At 43.1% G+C, this 21,869-nt stretch overlaps 1 protein-coding gene across 3 annotated transcripts in view; it reads left to right on the top strand.

Annotated features, from left to right (window-relative positions):
- The window catches only part of SLC9A9 (solute carrier family 9 member A9), a 530,083-nt gene that overhangs the window by 396,252 nt on the left and 111,962 nt on the right, over positions 1-21,869 (top strand). The window contains exon 14 of one of the 3 annotated variants that reach the window (XM_033090169.1): positions 3,973-4,079. The exons of the other annotated variants lie outside the window; for them this stretch is intronic. Coding sequence (XP_032946060.1) covers positions 3,973-4,030 — 58 coding nt within the window. The 3' untranslated portion in view covers positions 4,031-4,079. Of the gene's footprint in view, positions 1-3,972; positions 4,080-21,869 lie in introns of those variants that run through there. 3 annotated transcript variants of the gene reach the window in all.

Below are 21,869 nucleotides of genomic sequence, written 5' to 3'. Positions count from 1 at the left end.
TCCCTTTCACCTTTTTCACCCATCCCAACTTGACCTACTTTTCCGCCTGTTGAGCTGCCTCAGGCCTCAAATGTTCTAATAGACATCAGCTGTTTTCTGGGTTAAAGTCTTACATCTTTAGCTCAATATAGTATCCCAGCCTCAAAGGCAGTTGACAGTCTGAGGAAGCTGGATATGGAAGGCTTCTTGCTGGGCCTTCCCTTCCCCCAGCCACCCTGTGTCCGCTGAGTATCATCCTGGAGTCAGTCTGCAGCTGAGGCCTAGGGCAGGTCTGGGCGAGTCTGTGAGATTCTGAGGGGAAGGGATTCATGAGTGACTGGAAGAAGGAAAGACGGACTAGAAATCAGGAAAATAGGATTTGCTTCAAGGAAAACTGTGACTTTGTGCAAATTATGTCACCTCTGGGGGCCTCAGCGTCCCTTCCAGTACAAGCAGTCTATGATTGTTTCATTCAAAAATGTATTGAGCACCTGTTAAGTGGCACCTACCGCGGCTAGAGCAATTGTGGGGAACCACAGCAGACCTCATCCTGCCATTTTGGAGTTCAGAGTCCACTAGGAAGAACAGGTTGAGTCAAATGCGAGATGAGAATACTCTGGTAAGAGCTATACTCGTATATGAATGGCACACATGCTATGGGACGTAACAGGGGTACTTAATTCGGCGCCTGACTATATGCGCGTATAATCCAGGCAGCGGGGGAAGGCATTTGGGAGGGAGTGGCTGAGTGAACTCATTAAAGATGGGCCAAGTAGGAGGAACGTGGCTGCAGGCAGACCCCATCCAAGCAGAGGAGCAGTGCTAACGCAGAAGACGCAGTCAGCTCACCCCAGTGGAGGATGCTTTTTTCCCAGTGATGAGCATTTGCTTGCTCTCTAGTTGATCACTTGGGAAACACACCAGCTGACTTCTGGATTGGAGTTCCTCTGCCAGAATGCATCCATAATTAGCCACAAATTATAGTCCACGAAGAAAAAAATGTTTTATTTTGCTGTATTAGATCAAGAACCAGAGCAGCCATACTTGTCCACTCTTTCTTCTTCCATCTGCACCACAAAGAAAGCCAGGGAGAGGACCTTGCTTCTGCTCTGACATTCACAAATCATGCGACCTAATTGGAAGGGGCACGTTGGAATAGGACAGTAACTCACCTACCATTTGCTGATGGGCTGAACAAGATCAGGCTGAGGCCGCTTTGCATTTATAGTACTTTCCACCTGAACGCTGCAACATGTTTTGGAGCAGTGACAGGCAACATGACCTCATGCCAATACTGAGTTTTCTCATAATGAATTTGCACAGGCCGGGGTCCGGCTCTGAGGTAGCTGGGCTGACCAAGAGGCATACCCGGATAGGGGTCCGTGCTCTGAGCCTGAAGCAGTAGGACTGGAACCTATGCTCACCACCCAGTTCTCTTACCACCAGAAACTGAGTGTGAGCCCCCGGCAGCCTCTCAACCACATCTCCCTGGCCCTGGGTTCTGGAGAGGTGCTGTGCGGGCTGATTGACATGAACTTAGAGCATGAGAAGGGCAGAGAGAGAATAGAGTGTGGGGACAGAGCCCCAGAGAGCAGTTTCCAGGCTCTCGGCCTCATGTGGAAAGGTGCAGGTTCGGGTAGTAGATGGCCATCAGCTGTGGCTGGTTGGCCATCAGCTGTAACCATTGAGCTATTGGCCACTAATATAACTGCCACGGCTATGGAGGGAAGTGGAGGAGAGAGGAGGAGACTGAAGGAGAGTGGAGGAGAGTGGAGGAGAGTCGGTCGGTTGGCAGCAAAGCAGACAGCAGGTCGCACGTCGTGTGAACCCAGCCTCCAGTGAGACCATAGTGGTATGACTTCCCTACCTCTGGCTCCGTAGGTGTTCCTTTTTGGCATAGCCATATCCTGCCTTCTTGTGTGGGGAGTGGGACCAGAGACCCCGCAGGGTCCCCCGCATGACATAGAGGTAAACAGGAAAGACCTGTTGTAGGCACAGAGTCCCATAGTGCAGTTTCTAGGCTCTTTTCCTCACGTGGAAAGGTGTTGGTTTGGGTAATAGATGGCCATCAGCTGTAACCAGTTAGCCATCAGCCACTAATATAACTGCCGTGGCTATGCTAACAAGCGCAGATTGTGGCAAGCAAGTGCAGTTAGCAAGCAGATTGTGGATTACAGATCATGTTGATCCTACTTCCTGTGTCTCTTCCAGCTGCCAGCGAGACTGGGGTGCAGGAAGACCCCTTGTTGGGGTACTGGGGGATGTTTGCTTTTGTGTTTTGGCCAACTGCCGTCGAGAATATAGTGATATGACTCCCCTGTCTGTGGCTCCGTTATTGTTCCTTTTTGGCCTCACCATATCCTGCATTCTTGTGCAGGGAGTGGGAGTTGAGACCCTGTATTACACTTGTCTTGAGGAAAAACAAGATGAGCAGTGTGGGTTGGGTCTGGGGGACTGGTTAGAGAGACCAAAGCTGGAGCAATCATTGTACAGGGTTGTTGTCAATATCTGTGACTTCCCTCTATGGGATTCGTCCTGGTCCTACCTCCAGCCCCAGTACATCCCTCCAGGGACGAAAAGAGGAGAGGGTATTAAAAGTGCCAAGTACACCTGTTTTGTGCATAGTTGTGTTAGTCTTCCAGCTGTATTATTGATTTGACTGAGCAAAGTAGGGAGAAGGATTCTCATGTACCATTACAGGCTGAATAGCATTCCAGATGGGAACCTTAGGAGAGACCAAAATGAGGCTTTCTGTTCGTCCTCAAATCCTTCCAGTCCACAGGCTGCTGCGGAAACCAGCCCCAGGCTTACATGTCCCTGGCCTCTCACTCTGAACCCCCATGTCCTCTGAAAAACTTGATTTCATTGATTCATTCCTTCAGGATAATCTAGTGAAAGTCTAATGTATCAGGCAACATGTTGAGCTCAAGGTGATAACATTTTCCCTTGCTCCAACTCTGCAATTTCCCAAGTTTTCTGTAATGAGTCTGCAATTTTTTTTGGAAAGTAGAGTTTACTATAGAATTATATTTGGAAATGGAAATATGTAAGCTAAACAGTTTAATAGTATGAGCAAAATAAACAAATTATTACTTTTTTAAAAAAAGTTACTTGAAACTCTTACTTTAAAATCTTGGCTTTGCTAAATTTTCACCAAAAAATACAAGGCTATTTCATTCAAATTATCTTACTATCAACTTATAATGCCTCTCCTCCCACTCAGAGAATCAGGTGCATTAGGTTCATAATCGGGGGGATAAAACTTCTTTAAAAAGTAAAGACACATCAGTTATGCATTCTGTCCTCAGGACACTTACAAGCTAGGTAGAAGAGAAAAGACATCTCAAAATAGAAATAGGAGTAGAAAGGATTTTTCTTTCCACCTGTGCCCTCAAACCGATGGGGCCAGCAAGAAGAGGTTAAGGTGGTTAGTAGTTGCAATGGAACACTGGAAAGGAAAATTACAGCACAATACAGAGGCTGGAAAGGAAAATTACAGAATGTTTTTTTCATGAGGACTTCTTCAGCTCAGAGGAACTATATGAGATACCAGCATAATGAAAGCTAAACATAGGATTTCCAAATAAGCAAAAAAGATAACCTATAAGGCTTCTCTTTTTTTCTTTCTCTCTGCCCCTCCTTTTGTTTTTAAGTCATCACTCACTAAATATCTAAAAAGCAGTTACACTATATAGGAAACCAAAGAAACACAATTCAACCCTACTTCCTGTCCTCACCTGACTCTCAATACCAGGGTGCCGAAAAAATGTATCCACACTTTAAGAGATGTTAACACTTTGGTCAGCATTGCTCAGGCAGTAGTTTACCGTAATCAGAAGTGTCTGGACACTGATGGTAATCACTTTGAGCACTTCTTGTGATTGTAGAAGTCAAACGTGACTTGTATTCATCTTTTGTTATCAGTATACATTACAGTTTTTTCCTTTCTTAAAATATGTATACATTTTTTTGGCGCCCTCTGTATATTTTCAGAGAACTGCATCCACATGTCAATCTAGAATCATACACTGTACAAGAAAGGCCACTTTGAAGAAGATGCGGGAAGTAGAAGAAAGCTTGAAACACTGCTTAAATTAGGGGAAACTAAGTATGTGTGTGTGTGCGCGGGTGTGTGTGCGCGCGCAAGGGTAATCATAGTGTAATGCTACCATGTTCCATATACTTGACTTTGTACCTTCTGTGCCCATTTTAAAGACAAGGAAATTGAAACCAAGAGAAATTAAGTTATTTGTTCAAAATCTCACAGCCGGTAATGGCAGAGCTAAGAGAGGCTGACCCTAAGGCCATCCACGACTCCTCACCCTCGAGTGAGGTAGGGAACAGGTGGGAATGCAACCTGGATGAAGACTGGGGGCTGCAGACTATCCGGCTATCTAAATTTCAAAACCAGTGAAGCTCTATGTACCTCCCCACTTACATTACTTTCCAGTTGGTTTTAATAACGTTTTCTGAGAGACAGCTTCTGCTGACAAGACTCTGCACATGTCCTCAAGATTTGGGGCAGGGCAGGACAAGATTGAAACAAATGAGTCAATAGAATATAAATGAATTGCTTTCCGGAGTGTGTTTGAGAGTAAAACAGGTGTATTCCTCATGTTGTCCTGTATGCCTGCCTCGTGGGACTTATCGGGTTAAGAGACACACAACCTTTTATAATATCAGATCTCGAATAATCTGGCAAATGCTATAAATCCAGGGGCAGTGTGAAATTGGACAATAAATGTATTGGACATTATTATAAAAAGAGAAATTGGATAATTTCTGCTCATTTCTATCTGAAAATGAAAAACTGCCAGGGTAATGAATCTTCTTCATGTGCTGAAATGCCTATCAAGTATTATAAAGTACTTTTCCATCAAAGATAAGCAGAGTTGAAACACATAATAAAAATGATTCACTACAATAGTTTTGAATAAAATAAGTAAATCTCCATACTGTTTGTGGGATACAACACCCCCCAAAAGGACCAAATGATCATTTCTTAAAGAAAAACACACAGACACACACAAAGTCAAAATCAAGAGGAGCTCTTGTTGGTCTGACATATTTAAGTAAAGGAGGGAATCTTTGCAGCCATTACATGAACTGTCCACCCTTCCATAAAACCAAGAGCAAACGATCAAAATTGAATCCGATAATCAAGTTCAGTTAGGTTTACATGAAAAGGAATGGTCCAAGGGTTATATTTAATTTTCCCCTTCATTGTTAAGTTCAAAAAATGTTACCAGGGCTGTAACTTCATTCTCAAGGGAGCTGCTGGTCAGATCAGATCATATCTTGGATACTGATTTCTCAGCCATAGTCAAAAAGGTGACACATGACTTCAGTTAGCATAAAATGTGGGCACGACTGGCCAGCTGGCCTCCATTCTTGGGGGAAGAGAGCCCTTCAAATACTGATTCCTGGGCAGCCTGCTGGTTTTCACATCATCTTTGTAAAGTTCTCCAAAACCTGAAGCCATCTGTTTCCCTTTTCTGTATGAATTACGGATATGATCGTAACAAAGGTGCCCTCCAGAAATCAATGTTTAATTCTTATTCTTCCTTTACGTGATCAGTGCCCTCTGCCTATTAATGAGACTCATCTAATTGGGGTAACTTGGATGGTAAACAATCTACTCGACTGTGACTCTTCCGGGGCTAGGATAGTATCTCGTTCCTATCACAGTCCCAGGAGCTGAAAAGATTTGGCACACAGTAGGTCCTCGGTGCCATAGTAATCTTATATGAATCAATTTATTCATACACTCAACACAGGTTTATGTTCCAAGCACTATTCTGGGCACTTGAAATAAATCAGCGAACAAAAACACGACACAAATGCCTGCCCTCGGAGCTTTCATTCCGGCAAGAGGAAGTAAAACATTAGCAGCAGTTAGCATAGTAAACAGGTATATTATGCATTATGTTAGAAGGTGATCATGGCTATAGGAAAAAATAAAGCAGAGTGAGGGTGAGTGGAGGACTGGGTGGAAGGGATGGCGCTGGAACCCCTCTGACTGCTGTCCTGAGAACACACTGCAGGGAGGGAGGCAAAGGTGGAGGCTTGGAGTCAAGTTAGGAGACAACTGAAAGAATCTGAGCAAACCAATAATGATACATGGTTGTCTGTGCTGCTGTAGTGCTGAGAACCAGGCGAGAGCACAGAGCAGGGTGGTGACCAGTCCTTCCAGGGAAGGGAGGGAGGTGGCAGGAGGCGAGATGGGAAAGGTCTTGTGGCATCAGGTTGGGAACAGCCGTGAATCCAGGTTTTTGCTTGTTATGAAACCAGGCTGTACAGTTTAAACAGATAGGGCCTTATTTGTCTCACATATAAAGAAATCTGGAGGACGCAGTTCAGAACTAGTGCAGAAAATCCATGCTGACGATGGTCTCAGGCTCTTCCCATCAGCCTTGTTGTGTTGGCTTGTCATGGTCCTAAGGAGCTGCCCCCATCCATGCTCTAGGAAGGAAGGAGAGGGAAGAGAGCAGGCGTAACACTTGAATTGGTCGCCCCCTTTTGTTTTAAGCAGGAAAGCAAATCTCCTAGAAGCCCTACCCAACAGACATCCGCTTACATACATTTGGCCCAACTGGGTCCCATGACCACCCCTACCTGGAAGGTGGCTGGGCAGAAGGGTGGGGGTACCAGGTGTGTCAGCGACTAACAGCCCTGTCAGAAGTTCTTAGTGCAGCTGATGAAAGTGAAGAGGATGCTTTGCAGAAGGCCACATGCAGCTGTCCCCGCCCCATCTCTGGGAGCCAGGCTCAGTGGAAAGAGCGCTGCTGACAAGCACCCACTCCCCACCGTGGCTGTTGTTGCCCTGCTTCCTCCGCATGGCCCCATGTGGGCCAGCTGGGGCTTCCAAGTCCTGCCTTTCCTGCATGTCTGTGAGCACCACTGATGCAGCAGTGGGGGCGGTCCCCAGTTGTACCTTTGGGATCTGCCTCTCTGTGGAGAAGAGTGATGCAGGAGTGTGCTTAACACTCAGAACTTCCCCGAGACTGCAGGACTCACTTCTGTTTTGTCAGAAGAGGTCTCTCTCCCGCCAGCCTAAGGGATGAAGTATGTGTGGGAGACCCATGGCTCTGCATGACCGAGCCACACTGAGGCAGCCACGCTTGATTTCAGTGACCACAACCTGCCCTCCCCACCCCAGGTGTCAGCTGGCCATCTCTCTTCACCCTCTTTCCAAATCTGTTCTCCAAAGGGCTCTGAGAAGTCATTAACCCCTGAAGTGTTATGTTAACCCCTGGGTGTGTGCTCGTTTTCATAGCTGCCACACCCCTGAGGCTCAGCCCTGAGTGTGTCATGAATAGGGCATCAGAGCCTCTGGTTTCTATTTCTAGGTTGCCACTCACTGCCCAGTGAATCAGTATATCTTTAGGGCTTCAATTTCCTCATCTATAAAATAACAGATTTGGAGGACATGATCTCTAAGGTCTCTACAGCTGGGTAACAAACACGGAACATTCTGTGGCTCTGGCCTTGGCTGTGGCTTAGCTGCCGTCATGGGTGCAGTTCATGAAGAGGCTTCGTCCTACAATCTCTGATGACCAGGACCCCACACACTCTGCATCTCCCTGTGCAGGGGTCATCTCCATCCAGGTGTGCAACCCATTCCTCCCAGTCCTCTGCCTGACTCCCACTAAGTGGGTATCTGCGTGTGGACAGCTGCCTGTTGGTGTCATTCACTAGACCATCAACTTTTCAAGGGCAGGGACATGTCTGAGTCACATGGTACTTCTGGCATCCAGCACAGTGCTGGCACACAGTAGGCACTCAATAAATGCTTCTAAAGATGAACTTCCCTAACTGTGGTTAAAAAGGTAGCAGAGATAGACTTCTCCCTCCACTCCTCTCCTGCAAATAAGCTCGTGCGGCTCTGCCTTTTGTCTACCTTTCCTGTCTCCTCCCCTCCTTCTCTCTTCCTAATGCAAGGCAAAGCCTGCTTTACACTGTCATATTACAAACTCCCAAGTTGGCCCCCTCATCCAAACATATAGCCTACATATCTGCCTGAGCTACCATTTGATTCAGTTCCCTGGTTTAAAGGTATTACTGCTTTAAATGTCCCATTAATAATAATAATAATAAATAAATACCTGTATCACCTTTTTAAGTTTTCCAAGTGCTCTCATTTATTGTACCCCAGCTCTCTTGGGAAAGGTAGTTTCTCAAGCCGCTATCAAGCTGTGGCTTCTAACAGATGAGCTGACATCCAACTAAGAGACCCTGTGGGGAAGGAGCCTCAGGAGACGTGCCTGAGAGAAACATCAGCATAAAGTGCCAGGAGCGCACAGAGAACAATGATACAAGAAGAAATAGCAGAAGCCGAGTGTGGGGACAGAGCCCCAGAGAGCAGTTTCCAGGCTCTCGGCCTCATGTGGAAAGGTGCTGGTTCGGGTAGTAGGTGGCCGTCAGCTGTGGCTGGTTGGCCGTCAGCTGTAACCATTGAGCCATTGGCCACTAATATAACTGCCGCGGCTACGGAGGGAAGTCGAGGAGAGAGGAGGAGCGTGGAGGAGAGAGGAGGAGACTGAAGGAGAGTAGAGGAGAGTCGGTCGGTTGGCAGCAAAGCAGACAGCAGGTCGCACGTCATGTGAACCCAGCCTCCAGTGAGACCATAGTGGTATGACTCCCCTACCAATGGCTCCGTGGGTGTTCCTTTTCGGCCTCACCATGTCTAGCGTTCTTATGTGGGGAGCGGAAGCAGAGACCCTGCAGGCCGCCCCGCATGACACCGAGACACATTTCACCCATGTTGCCTTGTACCAGTTAGGCACAAAATGCTGGGCTTGGTTGTAGTGCCTCCGTCCAGCCCTAAGGTTCTGAAATCTTCATTTTCTACCCCCCCCCCCCCGCCCCACCTTATCCCCTCTTGCATCACACAACACTGTCCTTGTTCAACTCCTTGACCTTGTATTGTGAGTTGCCTCAAGCCCTGTTTTTTAAAAGGATGGGGTACAGGTAAAAAGTGCCTTACTTGGTCATTGTTACAGACCACTTACTCCTCTACACAAGATTCCTTGATGCAATAGAAAGAAGATTCAAGAATACTTTTAAATACCTAAAACGTAGCCTTTAGTAATAATAGGTTTAATTATGTAGCAAAGAACGGTGGTTCCTTCACCGACTTAGAGTTTGAGACCACAAAGAAGGGTGACGTGAATAATCTGTTATATGCATTAATTACATAAGCGTAAGTTTTGCCATCACTTCCATGGATATTTTCTGGACATTTAACCCACTTGATGCTTTAATCTGGTACAAAGTAAGCAAATGGAACATTCCCCAGGAATTTCATCAGTGTTGATTGTCAATCAAGATATGAACAAGTTGCTTTTCAAATCTCTTTTACTTCATTTTTATGGATTTGAAAAAACAAAAAACAAAAATTGATCAACCTTGCTTTAATAGTGATCATTTCTGTAGATACTGGTAGACTGTAGTGGTTGAAGGTATGGGCTTTGGAGCCACCTACCTGGGTTTGAATCCCAACTCCGCTCCTTACAAGTTCTGCAGACATGGCCTAATGACTCAGCCTCTTGGCTCCTCCCTTTCCTCTTAAACTGGGTATTATAATAGAAACCACCTCACAAGGTCATTGTGAGGATTAAATGAGTTAATATGTGGACAGCATAAGAGTACTTAAAACAGTGTCTGACGCATAATACATACCCTATAAGTGTTAGCCCTTCTAACAATGAACAGTCATCCATTATTACACCATTATTACATCCATTAATAATTTCCATTCCTAGTGCTTTTTTTCAACAAGGCATTTCATTGCTTATTATCTAAATTATTAGCTTGCTTCAAATAGGTTGTCCACATAAAGGTGATCAAAAAATGTCTAGTTGACCTTGAGCAAAAATAGTTTCTCATGCATGCTGCATGCATGTGTGTGTTTGAAAAATATCAAGAACATGACCCTACATTGAGGTAAAAGAATGTATTTAGGGATGAACAAGAGCAAAAAGGTGGAGTGGGTTGGGGGCAAAGGCAAGAAGATTGCTGCCACGTTTTCCAGAATTGGACAATCAATGAACTCTGAGCTGGGTATTTTAAGAAAGAAACTGATAGATTTTCACAAGGTGCTTCTTATAAATCCAAATCAGCTTGGAAATTTCCAGTGGCTTAATTGTAAGGGGCTAAAATGTTTCCACACTGGTGGCTGAATATAAAAAGGTTGATTAAAATACTTTTTTAGTAGTTCATATCCTTGAAAGTAAAGTCTTGGCTACGATCTGAGCCAGTAATAGCCAGAAAACAGCTAATTACATGAGAATGTGTGTTTTTTAATTGTTAATTATAATAAGAGAAGCAACAACCCAACAATAATTTGCCAGTTTGTACATCTGTGAAGTTTAAATGGGGAAATTGCCTCTTGTCTCAGCAAGGATGTAATTGATTCTTGGGCACTTAATGATGTAACACCAGTGGCTGCCTGTTCTTTCTTCCTTCAAAGAGCTGACACCATTATGTCACTGATATAAATGGAATCTTGAAGATGCATCAAAAATTCTCTGGCTTTTGAGAAAAATAAAAAGCCATTGTGGCTCTTCACTTTGGAACAGGAGCATATTCAAGTGGGCATCCTGGGGCCAGGGTTAGAGGTCAGCCCAGCTGAGTTTTCACTCTTTTCTTTGAGGTGGGGTGGAGCCCATTTTGTCATGTTAGCAACCATCATTGTGAACCTCTAAAATGTTTTAAAGTAACATTTTAAAAGACTGCCAAATGAGAGAGCAAAGAGGCTTTGTCAGAGGCCATCTGCTCTCATGTCAACCAAAGCTAGCTGGAAAAGAACTGAATTTCATTAGTGGAGATGGACTAAAAATATATGCATCAAAAGATAACTTTCAAAATATTAGCCTTACTCCCCACCCCCAAACTCATCTCCTCGTATCACATTATTGCAACTTGACATTAAGTATCCAAAGGGCAGAAAATGAATAAATTCAAAGAATGAACATCAAAATGCTATCTATATTTCGTTTCCAACCAGACAAAATGTTTTATTCCCATTTTTAAATTTCCATTTTTAATTGAATTGGCCACTCTTGGAAGTGGATATACTTTAATCCTTTGGCATATGTCATGCATGTATACTTTTAAACTGCTAAGAAACATCTTGTCAAAGTGATTATTACTTTTTCTGCATACTGATTCCTAGATTATTCCTAATACTATATTTTGGTCCTACCGTGTGTCCCTGAAAATAAGATCTAGCTGGACAATCAGCTCGAATGAGTCTTTTGGAGCAAAAACTAATATAAGACCGGGTCTTATTTTACTATAATATAAGACTGGCTCATAGAATAGAATAGAATAGAATAGAATAGAATAGAATAGAATAGAATAGAATAGAATAGAATAGAATAGAATAGAATAGAATAGAATAGAAATACCGGGTCTTATATTAATATATTTTTGTTCCAAAAGATGCATTAGAGTTGATTGTCCGGCTAGGTCTTATTTTCAGGGAAACACGGTATATAATGATTATGTATCGTCAAATAAAACCTAATTCCCATGAAAACTAAGTTTATATGTTTATAACAAAGATTATAAACATATCTGTGTTATTTTAAACTTTCTCAGTCTATGGATCTGCTGCTATCTGCCTAAATAATAAGAGTGACCATATAGCAAATGTTTTTGAGCTGATTTATATTTCTAGCTGAACAAGTCAGAAGGGGTACACCAGATCTTCCTCTCTGGATGTGCCCTGAGGGGAAAATGAGTCACAGAGAATCATGTCTTTAGCTACCATGTAATAAAAACAGAAGGCAGTATTACTCACTGAGTATAGGCCTCGTGACATTCAGCACTTCTTGGTGGCCAACTCTAAATCCATAAGAATCCTACACTGGTGCTTTTATTACCCCCATTGTATAGACCAAAAAGTAAGTCACAAATAATTGAGGCCTAAGTTCACACAGCCAGTAAGTGGCAAAGGTGGAATTCAAACCCAGAGCCCATGTTTTTAACTACTTTACTCTCTCCTATATACAATACCTGTGTTCCTTTTTATTGTTATTTGTTTTGAGATTTGTATTGCTGGGGAGGATCGCTTTTTATTTTGAAAAATATCAAACTTAAAAATAGTTGCAAGTACAATACGAAGAACTTTTTTTGCCCTGAATCATTTGAGAATAAATTGTTCACCTGATCCACAATCACCTTGAAATACATTCGAATATAATTCTGACAAACAAGACATTCTCCTACATAACCATAATACAACCACCCAAATCAGGAATTTACCATTCAAAACTACTTCCATCTAAGCCTCACATCCCATTCAGGTTTCACCAATTCACCCGATAATGCCCCTTAAAGCAAAAGGCTGCTGTTCAAAGTCACGTGTTGCGTTTACTTGCCACGTCTCACCGGTAGCCTTTCATCTGGAACAGTTTCTCAATCTGTTGTTAATTTCATGATCTTGATACTTGTAGAGTTTCCTCCCTGGGGGTGGGGGTGAAATGTCTAATATTTCCTCGTGATTAGATTGAGGTTTTGCATCCTTAGGAGGAATATCACAGATGTGATGCTGGGCTCTTCTCACTGCGTGCTGTCAGAGGCCACACAATTGTCGCAATGTTGGTGATCTTCACTTTGATCACTTAACTGAAATGGTATCAAGCAGATTTCTTCGTTGTAAAGTTACTCTTTGTACCCTCCCAAATTATAAGTATTATGTAGGGAGGTACTTTGAAGCTATGTGAATATTCCAGTTCTTATCAACTTTCAAATCATTCATTTATTTATTTATATCAGCATGGACTCATGGTTTTCTACTTTATTCAATGGATTATAATGTGTTACCACTATTATTTATTTTGATGCTTACATTGCCTTCAATTTGCCTACTGGGAGCCCCTCCAACTTGTGTCCTCTGTCTTTTTCATATGTTACCATTATTTTTGGAGCACTTCCTTGCTGATAGGCACAATAAGTTGTTTCAGGCTCATCTTGAACTCCCCCTGCTCCAACCAAGGCATCAACCATTTCTCCAAGGATCTCTGCTTCCTTTTAGTGAAGAATAATATTTAGAAACCAAGATCTGTTGTGAGGTGTGTTCATTGCTGCTTCATGGCTGGCTCTCTAGGTGGAAAGAATTAGGAAGTGTGTGTGTGTGTGTGTGTGTGTGTGTGTGTGTGTGTGTGTGTGTGTAGAAAGAGAGAGCAGTACATATATGTTCATTACTACATCTGTGTGTACCTTTATATATGAGTTCACACCAAGACTTTCAATTCTAGTCCAACACCATTCTTGTTTTTCCGTTTCCATATTTGTAACTTCCTTCTATGACACCTAACAGCCTGTGCTCTTAACCATTCTACTATATTATCTGCCCCCAGGAGCTCAACAAAAATGAGGAAAACTAGACTGAACATCAGAAAAACTGGGACTCAGTCTTAGGCTCCTCTCCAATAACTGTATGACCTTGAACAAATCACTTAACTGATCTTGTTTACCATTCTTCATCTGTAAAACAGCTATGATCATAATACCTATTTCAGGAAGCCAGACGAAATGGAAGTCAGAGCAAAGGGCCTGGGGCCAGTCTGGCTCTGAAATTCAATGGCTCTATAGACCTTGAAAAAGTGACTCAACTTCTCTGAGACTTATTTCTTCATCTTTTAAATGTGAATAATGCTACCACCAAACTCCAAAGCAATTGTGATATTTAAATGCATGCAAAACCATGCACAGTGCCTGGTAAATACAAATAATCAATCAATCATTATTCCTTTCACCTTTCTCCTCACCACAATATTAAGTAATAAAAATAATAAAACAACTATAATTAGATCTCTATAGAGTAATAGAAAGTCCAACGTAAGTTCAAATGATCATGTAATTTCTTAAGTATGGTCCAGTGACAACCTTTTGAAGAAGCAATTGAGTATAGTACATTGCATTTTTATGGCATTTTCACCCCCTGGCTATTCCCAAGGTGAGCTAGAACTAGGAAGACTAGGTGACTGTTCCAGCAATGAAAGATATATTTAAGAAAATTTTGCCATAGAGTTTTCTTGTTTTTTTTGTTGTTGTTGATTAATTTACTTTTTTGCCATAGAGTTTTAACTGTCATGTGTAACTCTGTGCAATAACAAATAATAAAGGCTTTGGCTGATCGAATGCCTGTTATACTAAGAACTTTACAAACTTATTGCTAATCCTTACAACATCCCTGCAAGGAGGGTATTACTTTCTCCATTTCATGAATTAGCAAACTGCAGTTCAGAAAGCTTAGATGTCTTCCCCAGGGCTGTACAGCCAGTGAGAGATGAGCCCAGATTGGATCCGACGTGTCAGGGCCTCCAGACCTTCCTGCTTTCTGGTCAGCCCACTGTCACATGACCTGTCATGAGAAACACGCCCAAGACATGACCCCGTCCACTGGATTTGTGGAACTCTGGCCATGTCAGAGTTCCCATTTGGTCAGAGACAAATTAAAATTGCTGAACATGAGCTCAGAAGATCATCTCCAGTTCCCAGCATTCTACACTCCCTGTGTTAGGGAAATTCAAGAGCACAATGCCTGGAGTCCTTGGCAACTTCTTGCCAGAGTATTTTTCTAGCACAACCAGATGAGTTGGCATATGCTCAGGGACTAAAAAGTCTCCTACTGAGGTTGAAATAAATTCAGCATCGTCGACCTTTTCTTTCTCTTTATATAGCTTGTTTTTCATAGGATCTTGTGTCTATGGGGGGTTACCTATATCCTTTGTTGTACTTTTCCGTTCATTTGTCTCATCTTCAGCTAGCCTGAGTTCTGGGGATGCAAGGAGAGTTTTGGGTCATCTTTATTTGTGCTAAGACAGGGTAGGTCTTTCATAAATATGTGCTCGCTGGCTGGATAGATGATACTGGTAATCTTTGTCCTCAGTCATGTGGGGAGTGGGGAGGTAAATACAATGTGATAAAGAGATAAAGAAATGACACAGTTAGAGACAGGTAGATCTACTATAAGTTTCCTCAGAAAATAAATATTTTAGAGAGACACAAATGTTAATTTATTTTCAAGGGTGCATTTAAGAAGCATACCGTGCAGAGCATGGACTCTTAGAGCACGGCTGCCTGGGTTGAATCCTAACTCTAATACTCACTCATTGTGTGATCTTATGTTAGTTACTTAATCCTCTGTGCCCTATCTGTAAAATGGGATTATTGTGAAAAATGACTGAGTTTGTAAACGTGAAGTTCTTAAAACAGTGCTTGGCACACAGTAAGTGCTTTGTAAGTATGAGCTGTCCTTATCTTCTTGTGCCTTTGTTAACTTTGGCAGAGATTAAGACCCCAATAGGGTAATGAAAAGAAAATATAGTACCCAAAGACACATAAAATAAGAAAATACGTTCCTTGTCTAAAGCACTCCACAAATTAAATTACCATAAACTGGTAATTTACACATGTAGTCTCGGGGGAAAGAGACAAGGAAATGAATATGAACCTGCAACGAGGTGAGAAATCTCTAATATATCTCCCTTCATCGTTAACATAATGTGTTATGAAAAAGTTGGCACCATCGTGTATAAACACAAGCTTCAGTGCACCGTGGATGCACAACCCTGCAGACAAGCACGATGGATCAGAAAGCAACTCCAGGCCTTCTGCTTGCCGGCACCCGGGCCACTGGCTGTTGGGAGATATTCACACAATCAAGCCTCTGTTTTCATTTTAAATTCATGACCTCAAGACTCAAATTGGCACTCCATATTGCTCAGCAAACTTACGAGGTTTCCCATTTTCCTTCTCTCTTAGACTTCTAATTCATTTCTTCTCCACCCCTCACCAACCTCCACAGCGCCTCCTCCACACCGTCCCTCAGCTGCTGGCCTTGGCTCACACATCACTGAGAAAACAGAGACCAATAGACACACGCCCCTCACCTTCCACTACCAAACCAGCTTCATTCGCTCCTATCTTCTCCTGAGACAACCAAGAGCATTTTCCTTTAGAAGCAAGTGTCTAGGCCCGAGCGGCCCATGCTGCTGCTCCAGGACCTTCCACGGGCCCCCTGCTGATGAACTCCAAGAACAGTGGCAGCAAAAGATTGTACCAGCAAACACTGAGTGTTTACCACACGCTAAGATTTTACGTGTGTGTGTGTGTGTATATGTATATACACACACACACATATACACACATATATGTAAACATATATATGTTTACATATATGTGTGTGTATGCATATAAACAAACTTTCTTGACCCTCTTTAATAAGCCTAAAAGTTACGTGGTATTCTTATCGTCCCCATGTTATAGGTAAGAAACAAAGGCACAGAGAGGTTAACTAACCTGCCCTAGGTCACAATACCAGCAAGTGCTGAACCCAGGCATTTGGCTCCAGAGACTGAATTCTTTACCTGGTACAGCCTCACCACGAAGACTGGGTAGCAGGTGTGGGAAAAAGAGATAATGAAGCATGAGTCTTTATGTCAGCTTCTTGGTGCTCAGTACTTGGCCCTCCTGCTGGTTCTGCTTCCTTTGTGGGGGGATTGAGTAGGAATTAGCCAAATAGGGAAGCACAAGAAATGCATGTACTAGAGCTCCTCGCCCTGGAGAGTGAGCCTGCACAATCCCAATGGTCCTTCCTCTGAGAGGCTCCTACTGGCCCTGTGACCATCACATAAAACAAGGTGTGCTTTCCAGAACTCAGAGTATCTCTGGGCTTTGGTGGCTACTGTTCCACAAGCCGATGGCAGGAATCCTTCAGGGATATCTTAGTCTCCTCAGGCCGCCATAGCAAATACCACAGACTGGGTGGCTTAAACAACAGACATTTATTTCTGACAGTTCTGGAGACCAGGAAGTCCAAGATCAGGGTGCTGGTAGGTTCAGTTTCTGGTGAGGACCCTTGTCCTGCCTTACAGATAAGTGTCTTCTGACTGTGTCCTCCCATGGCCTTTCCTCAGTGCGTGCAGGTGGAGAGAAAGATCTCATCCTTATATCCTTATTTAACTCAGTTACCTCTTAAAAAGGCCTTATGTCCAAATGCCATCACACTGCGGGTTAGGGCTTCAACATGTGAATTGCAGGGGGACACAATTCAATCCCTAGCAAGGAGTATTGCAGAGTCTGCTTCCACAGTTGCTATTGCCCTGAGAGCAGTGAAACAGGGTCACTCAGCTTAGAAAGAGCCTCCTAATCCAGGAGAAGCTTTGTCCATTCTCCTCTCTGAGACAACCCTTTCTCTGAGCTCTGGATTCTATCTTCTGTCACTTCTCAGATCTTACTTCCACTAGCTACACCCACCTTTTCCTGCACCATCAATATCTCCCTTTAGACTAGATGGCTAACATCAACATTCCCAAATGTCCCTCTAGACCCCATTCCACTGAAAGAACTGTCTCTACTTTACGCCCCCATCCTCCTCCAGCAATGCTGCGAGAATCAGAATAAACCTGAGCACGACGGCATTCAGGCTTTTTAATCTAGCTCCTGTTAGAAATGGCTTGATCTCCAGGCTGTAGTGGGCAGTGAGTATCTGGTGTATATACACACATACATATACACGTACACACATACCCACATAACAAACACATATATGCAAATATACACATATATATACACACATACACACATACACATACAGATATGTACACACACACAGACATAGCCACACATGCACACACAATTAAAAAATACAAACACACATATTGATATACACACATGCACACCTACACACACTGATATACTCACATATACACAGACATATATACAGATATACACATGTACATACATATCTAAAAGCATATACACCTTTACTCACATAATCACATACATACATACACATACAAACACACATACACATACAAACACACACATATATACAGAGGTGCAAAAAGAATGTATACACATTTTACGAAAGGAAAAAACTGTATTAAAATTGTAATACTCAATATATACCGATAACAAAAGATGAATACCAGTCATGTGTACACTTTTGTTGGGCACCCCCAGAATATACATATAGTCATGAGGAGGCTGTGAAGACAAGAAGAGGAATTGGAATGCAACTGTAAAAACAAATGGTGTGAAGGCCAAAAACAGAGAAACGATGAGACTGAATCTACCTTTCTACCGAATACTAACTATTGCATTTTGAGCACCTGTTTCAAGAGCTGGCTCTGTGTCTGGCCCTGGGCGAGGCACCAGCCCTTGTGTTCAAATAGTCCGTGTAAAGTGACAGCACACTTAACGAGAGGCTTAAAGGGGGCAGCAGGCTCCTCTCCAGGAGGCCCTGCAGGATCTTCTCCCCCAGGGAAGGCTGCTTGGAGCATGCTAGCACACCTGTACAATAAACACACACACACACACACAGCCAATAATACTGGTCTCTGTGTTTTAGTGTCTTCGACATGGCTTCCAGAACAAGAACAAGAAAATGGCACCTTGAGATCACTACTGCAAGGAGCCCCCAAGCAGAGAAAGGGTTAGATTAGGTCAAGGTTAGACTGTTGCTCACCCAATAGGTTTTGCTTCGCTCATTCCCAAGTCACACAAAGGCCTGGTGACAGGTGAAGGGTTCTTCAGAAAGTTATGGCTCATCTTTCCTCTCACAGCCTACCCTCCTCCCACACAACGCCTGTGCGCAGTAGCTCTGCTCCCTTGTCCTGGGTCCAGCTTCTCTCCAGGAGGCAAGAGTCTTCAGTCAGGCCTGAGTAGAGAGAGTCCTGCTTCATTACAATGAGTTGCCTTTGAAAGGCACCTCCCAAGTATTCTTGTGCATTCCACAGGACTGCACCTTACTTGCTTATCTAATCCTTCTGTTTCTTAACATGCTGCATCTTTGAAAACTTCCTGAAGTGCCAGGCATTTTCCCCTCAGAGTTCATCTTTGTAATGGCTCATGTATGACAGGTTTTCTGAAGAGCACAAACCTCTGTGCTGGGTGTTGACGTAGCGGCCATCTTCTACTTAACTAACGTGAGGAGGAGGCTCTGTGTGAAATGCAGTGCCTATGACTGACCACAGTCCCTGTTGCTCTATCTTGTCACTCTGTACAATGACACCTCCGTGGGGTGGGAGAAAATCATTGGAAGTCCTTGCTGTGCGATTCGAGGCCTTTTCTGAAAGTGAAAGTCCGTAAGCTGATGCTGAGGACATCAGTTCCTCTGTTAAATTGTAGCAGGTCTTGTGGCTCTGTCTCCCACCTATAGTAAGAAAAGCTCAGGACCGGTCCACCCATGTCTAGCTTAATCACTTTCCATTGTCAATTCAATGCTTGGGCTCCCGTTTCATGCAAAACACTGCGGGAAGAGATAAAATGAAACAGACCTGGAACCTGCCCTCGTGTTACTTAGGGCTTGGGGTGTGAAAGGGAGAGAGATGACACACGGATCATCTAACAAAAGGCAGGTTGTGTTCAGTCCTTCCTTTGAAGAACAAGTAGGAGCCATGGGGCACTGAGGAGAAGGAATACACTCCAAAGGAGGCTTCATGTCAAAGAGGGTATCTGAATTAGAGAATGAGAAGGATGCCAAAAGTCAGAGACTGGGAAAGTGATGGCAGTTCCAGGTGAAGGGAACCTGTACATCAGCACAGAAGGAGGAACACATGGCATGGATTGAGAGAGAGTGAGAAGTCTAGTATGACAGGACACACAGGGTGTGGGGTCTGGCCCAATGCATCCAGCTTGAGGAGGTCTCAGCTTAAAGGGCTTAGGGTCTGACCACTGCGATATAGATGCAGAATGGGGTGCCAATGAAGTTATTCAGATTGTCATGCCTGCACTTTAGGAAGATAACTTGGAACCTGAGAAGGTGGCTGCCAGAGAGAAAGCATGGCCCTTCTTCCCTATCTTTTTAATACCTTCTCTGGAGTCAACAAAAGTAAGATTAGACACAGGATCCAGAGGATGTATCAAGGAGAAAGCATGTTGGGGACTCCTGGTTCCAGGGTAGCCAGCAAGACCTGGTGGCCAACAGCAGAGGAAGAACCTCAAAGTGAATGCCTTGGATTTTGTGGTTCCCTGAAGAAGCCCATCTGGCAGATGTTTGTCCCCTTCAAATGGGGCTGTCTCTCCTGACCACAATATGGAATTCAAAGAGGTCACCAAATCACCCTCGTGGACATACATGGGGCATCCTAGATGGGCTACACTGGTGTCAGTCTGTTCTGCTGAGGGAGGATTCAATAGGTACCTTGGCTGAAGGTAACAGTTTACCTGCTTGCTGGCCACCAGCCCACAGAATGGACACTGGCATGCCTCCTGCCCCCTGCTCTGCCATCACTGATAGAATACCCAACAAGCTGACCAGTACAAATACCAAGAGAGCACACAAATGAGGAGGTAATGAAAAATTACAACCTACTTAAGGGGTCTCTATAACCAAAGGGAGAAAGACTAGACTGAGCATGGAGAGCTGGCAGGTTCCTTTATAGCAGAACTAATGGGAGAGAGAAAGAGGACATTAATAAAAGTAATTAGAACAAAGATATAATTAGAGCACAGAAAAGGCTTTCTGGAACAAAGAATGATATTTCTGAAATTTAAAAGTTCAGTATACAAATTTTAAAAAATGAATGCTTACTGCTGAGAATAGAATTTATGTTCTGGAAGATAAAGTTAAAGAAATATCTAAAGACACAGAGAAGTAGCCCTCAAAGTAGAAATCATGTGGAACAAGAAAAGAGACTTAGAAGACAAATCCAGATGATCTACCATGTTAACAGTGGGAACGCCAGAGGATGTGAAGTAACAGTGCATGGACAGTAATAAGAAAATAACAGAAGGAAGTATTCCCTAAACTACATGCTTCTTCAGATTAAAAGCTCTGCTGAGTCCTAGAGAGGATGCATTAAGAGAGGAAAACAACAACAACAACAAAAACAGAAACCGGAGACATACTCTACTGACATTGCTACATTTCAAAGAGAGAGAGAAAATCTTACAGATCTTCTGACAGAAAGAACAGGTTACTGACTTATCATCTGAAATACTAGAATGTAAAGAACACTGAGCACCTATAGAAAGGATTATTAATAAAAAATTATGATCCTAAAATACTATCCAGCCGAAGTATCATTCACCTGACAGGGAAAAGGAAAAGTAATATTATAGGTCCCGTTCTCTGATTATAATCAGTGATACTGTAAATCAACAACAAATAATTACCAAAAATTTAATTACTTGCAAATTAAGAAACATCTTTTAAATTATCTTTTGTGTAATAGGTAAGTCCTAGCTAAAATTTGACATTCTTTAGAGAGTAAAGGAAAACATTTCATACTGAAGAGTATAGGACACAGCTAAAGCTGTACTCAAAGGAAAATGTTTAGCTTTAAATGCTTTTAGTGTATTAGACATAGTAAAACAAAAATAAAGACTAAAAATAAATAAAATGTACCTATTCATCTTAAGAAATTAGAAAAGGAAGAGCAAGGTGTGAAAGAAGACAATTCTGGCAGCAATGCCATGGGATAAAAGATGGAAATGATTCTGCAGCAAAGTGATGAAACCCTGAAATAGAAGCAGCAGTATCAAAAAGAAGAGCTAGACTGAGAAGTTGTTCTGGAACTGGAATGATCCTGGCGTGGAAGCAGAGAGTAAGAAGGGAGAGGAGTGAAAGATGAGGAAGCGTCTGAGACTGGGTAACGAGGTGAAGGTGATACTATTAATAAGACAAAATGGAGAAGAAGGACTGAGAGGGGAAACACAAAGTTCAACTTCTAATATATGGAATTTGAGGTGCCTGTAAGGGGCAAGGCACTTGTGAGGCACTGACCCATTATAAACCTGGATATGCCCGCTCACCCCAGATTCCTGTGCCACCATATCAGTCCAGGGATGCAGGTAGCATATCAAGATGACAAGCAAAAATGTATGTGTTTAATAGAGGCTGATCCCAGAAATGTCTGGCCCAAGCTCCA

This window comes from Rhinolophus ferrumequinum, chromosome 2 (assembly GCF_004115265.2).
Source record: "Rhinolophus ferrumequinum isolate MPI-CBG mRhiFer1 chromosome 2, mRhiFer1_v1.p, whole genome shotgun sequence".
Lineage (NCBI taxonomy): Eukaryota > Metazoa > Chordata > Mammalia > Chiroptera > Rhinolophidae > Rhinolophus > Rhinolophus ferrumequinum.
The sequence above is the reverse complement of the archived record's forward strand: the minus strand, read 5'-3'. Positions and strand labels throughout refer to the sequence as shown.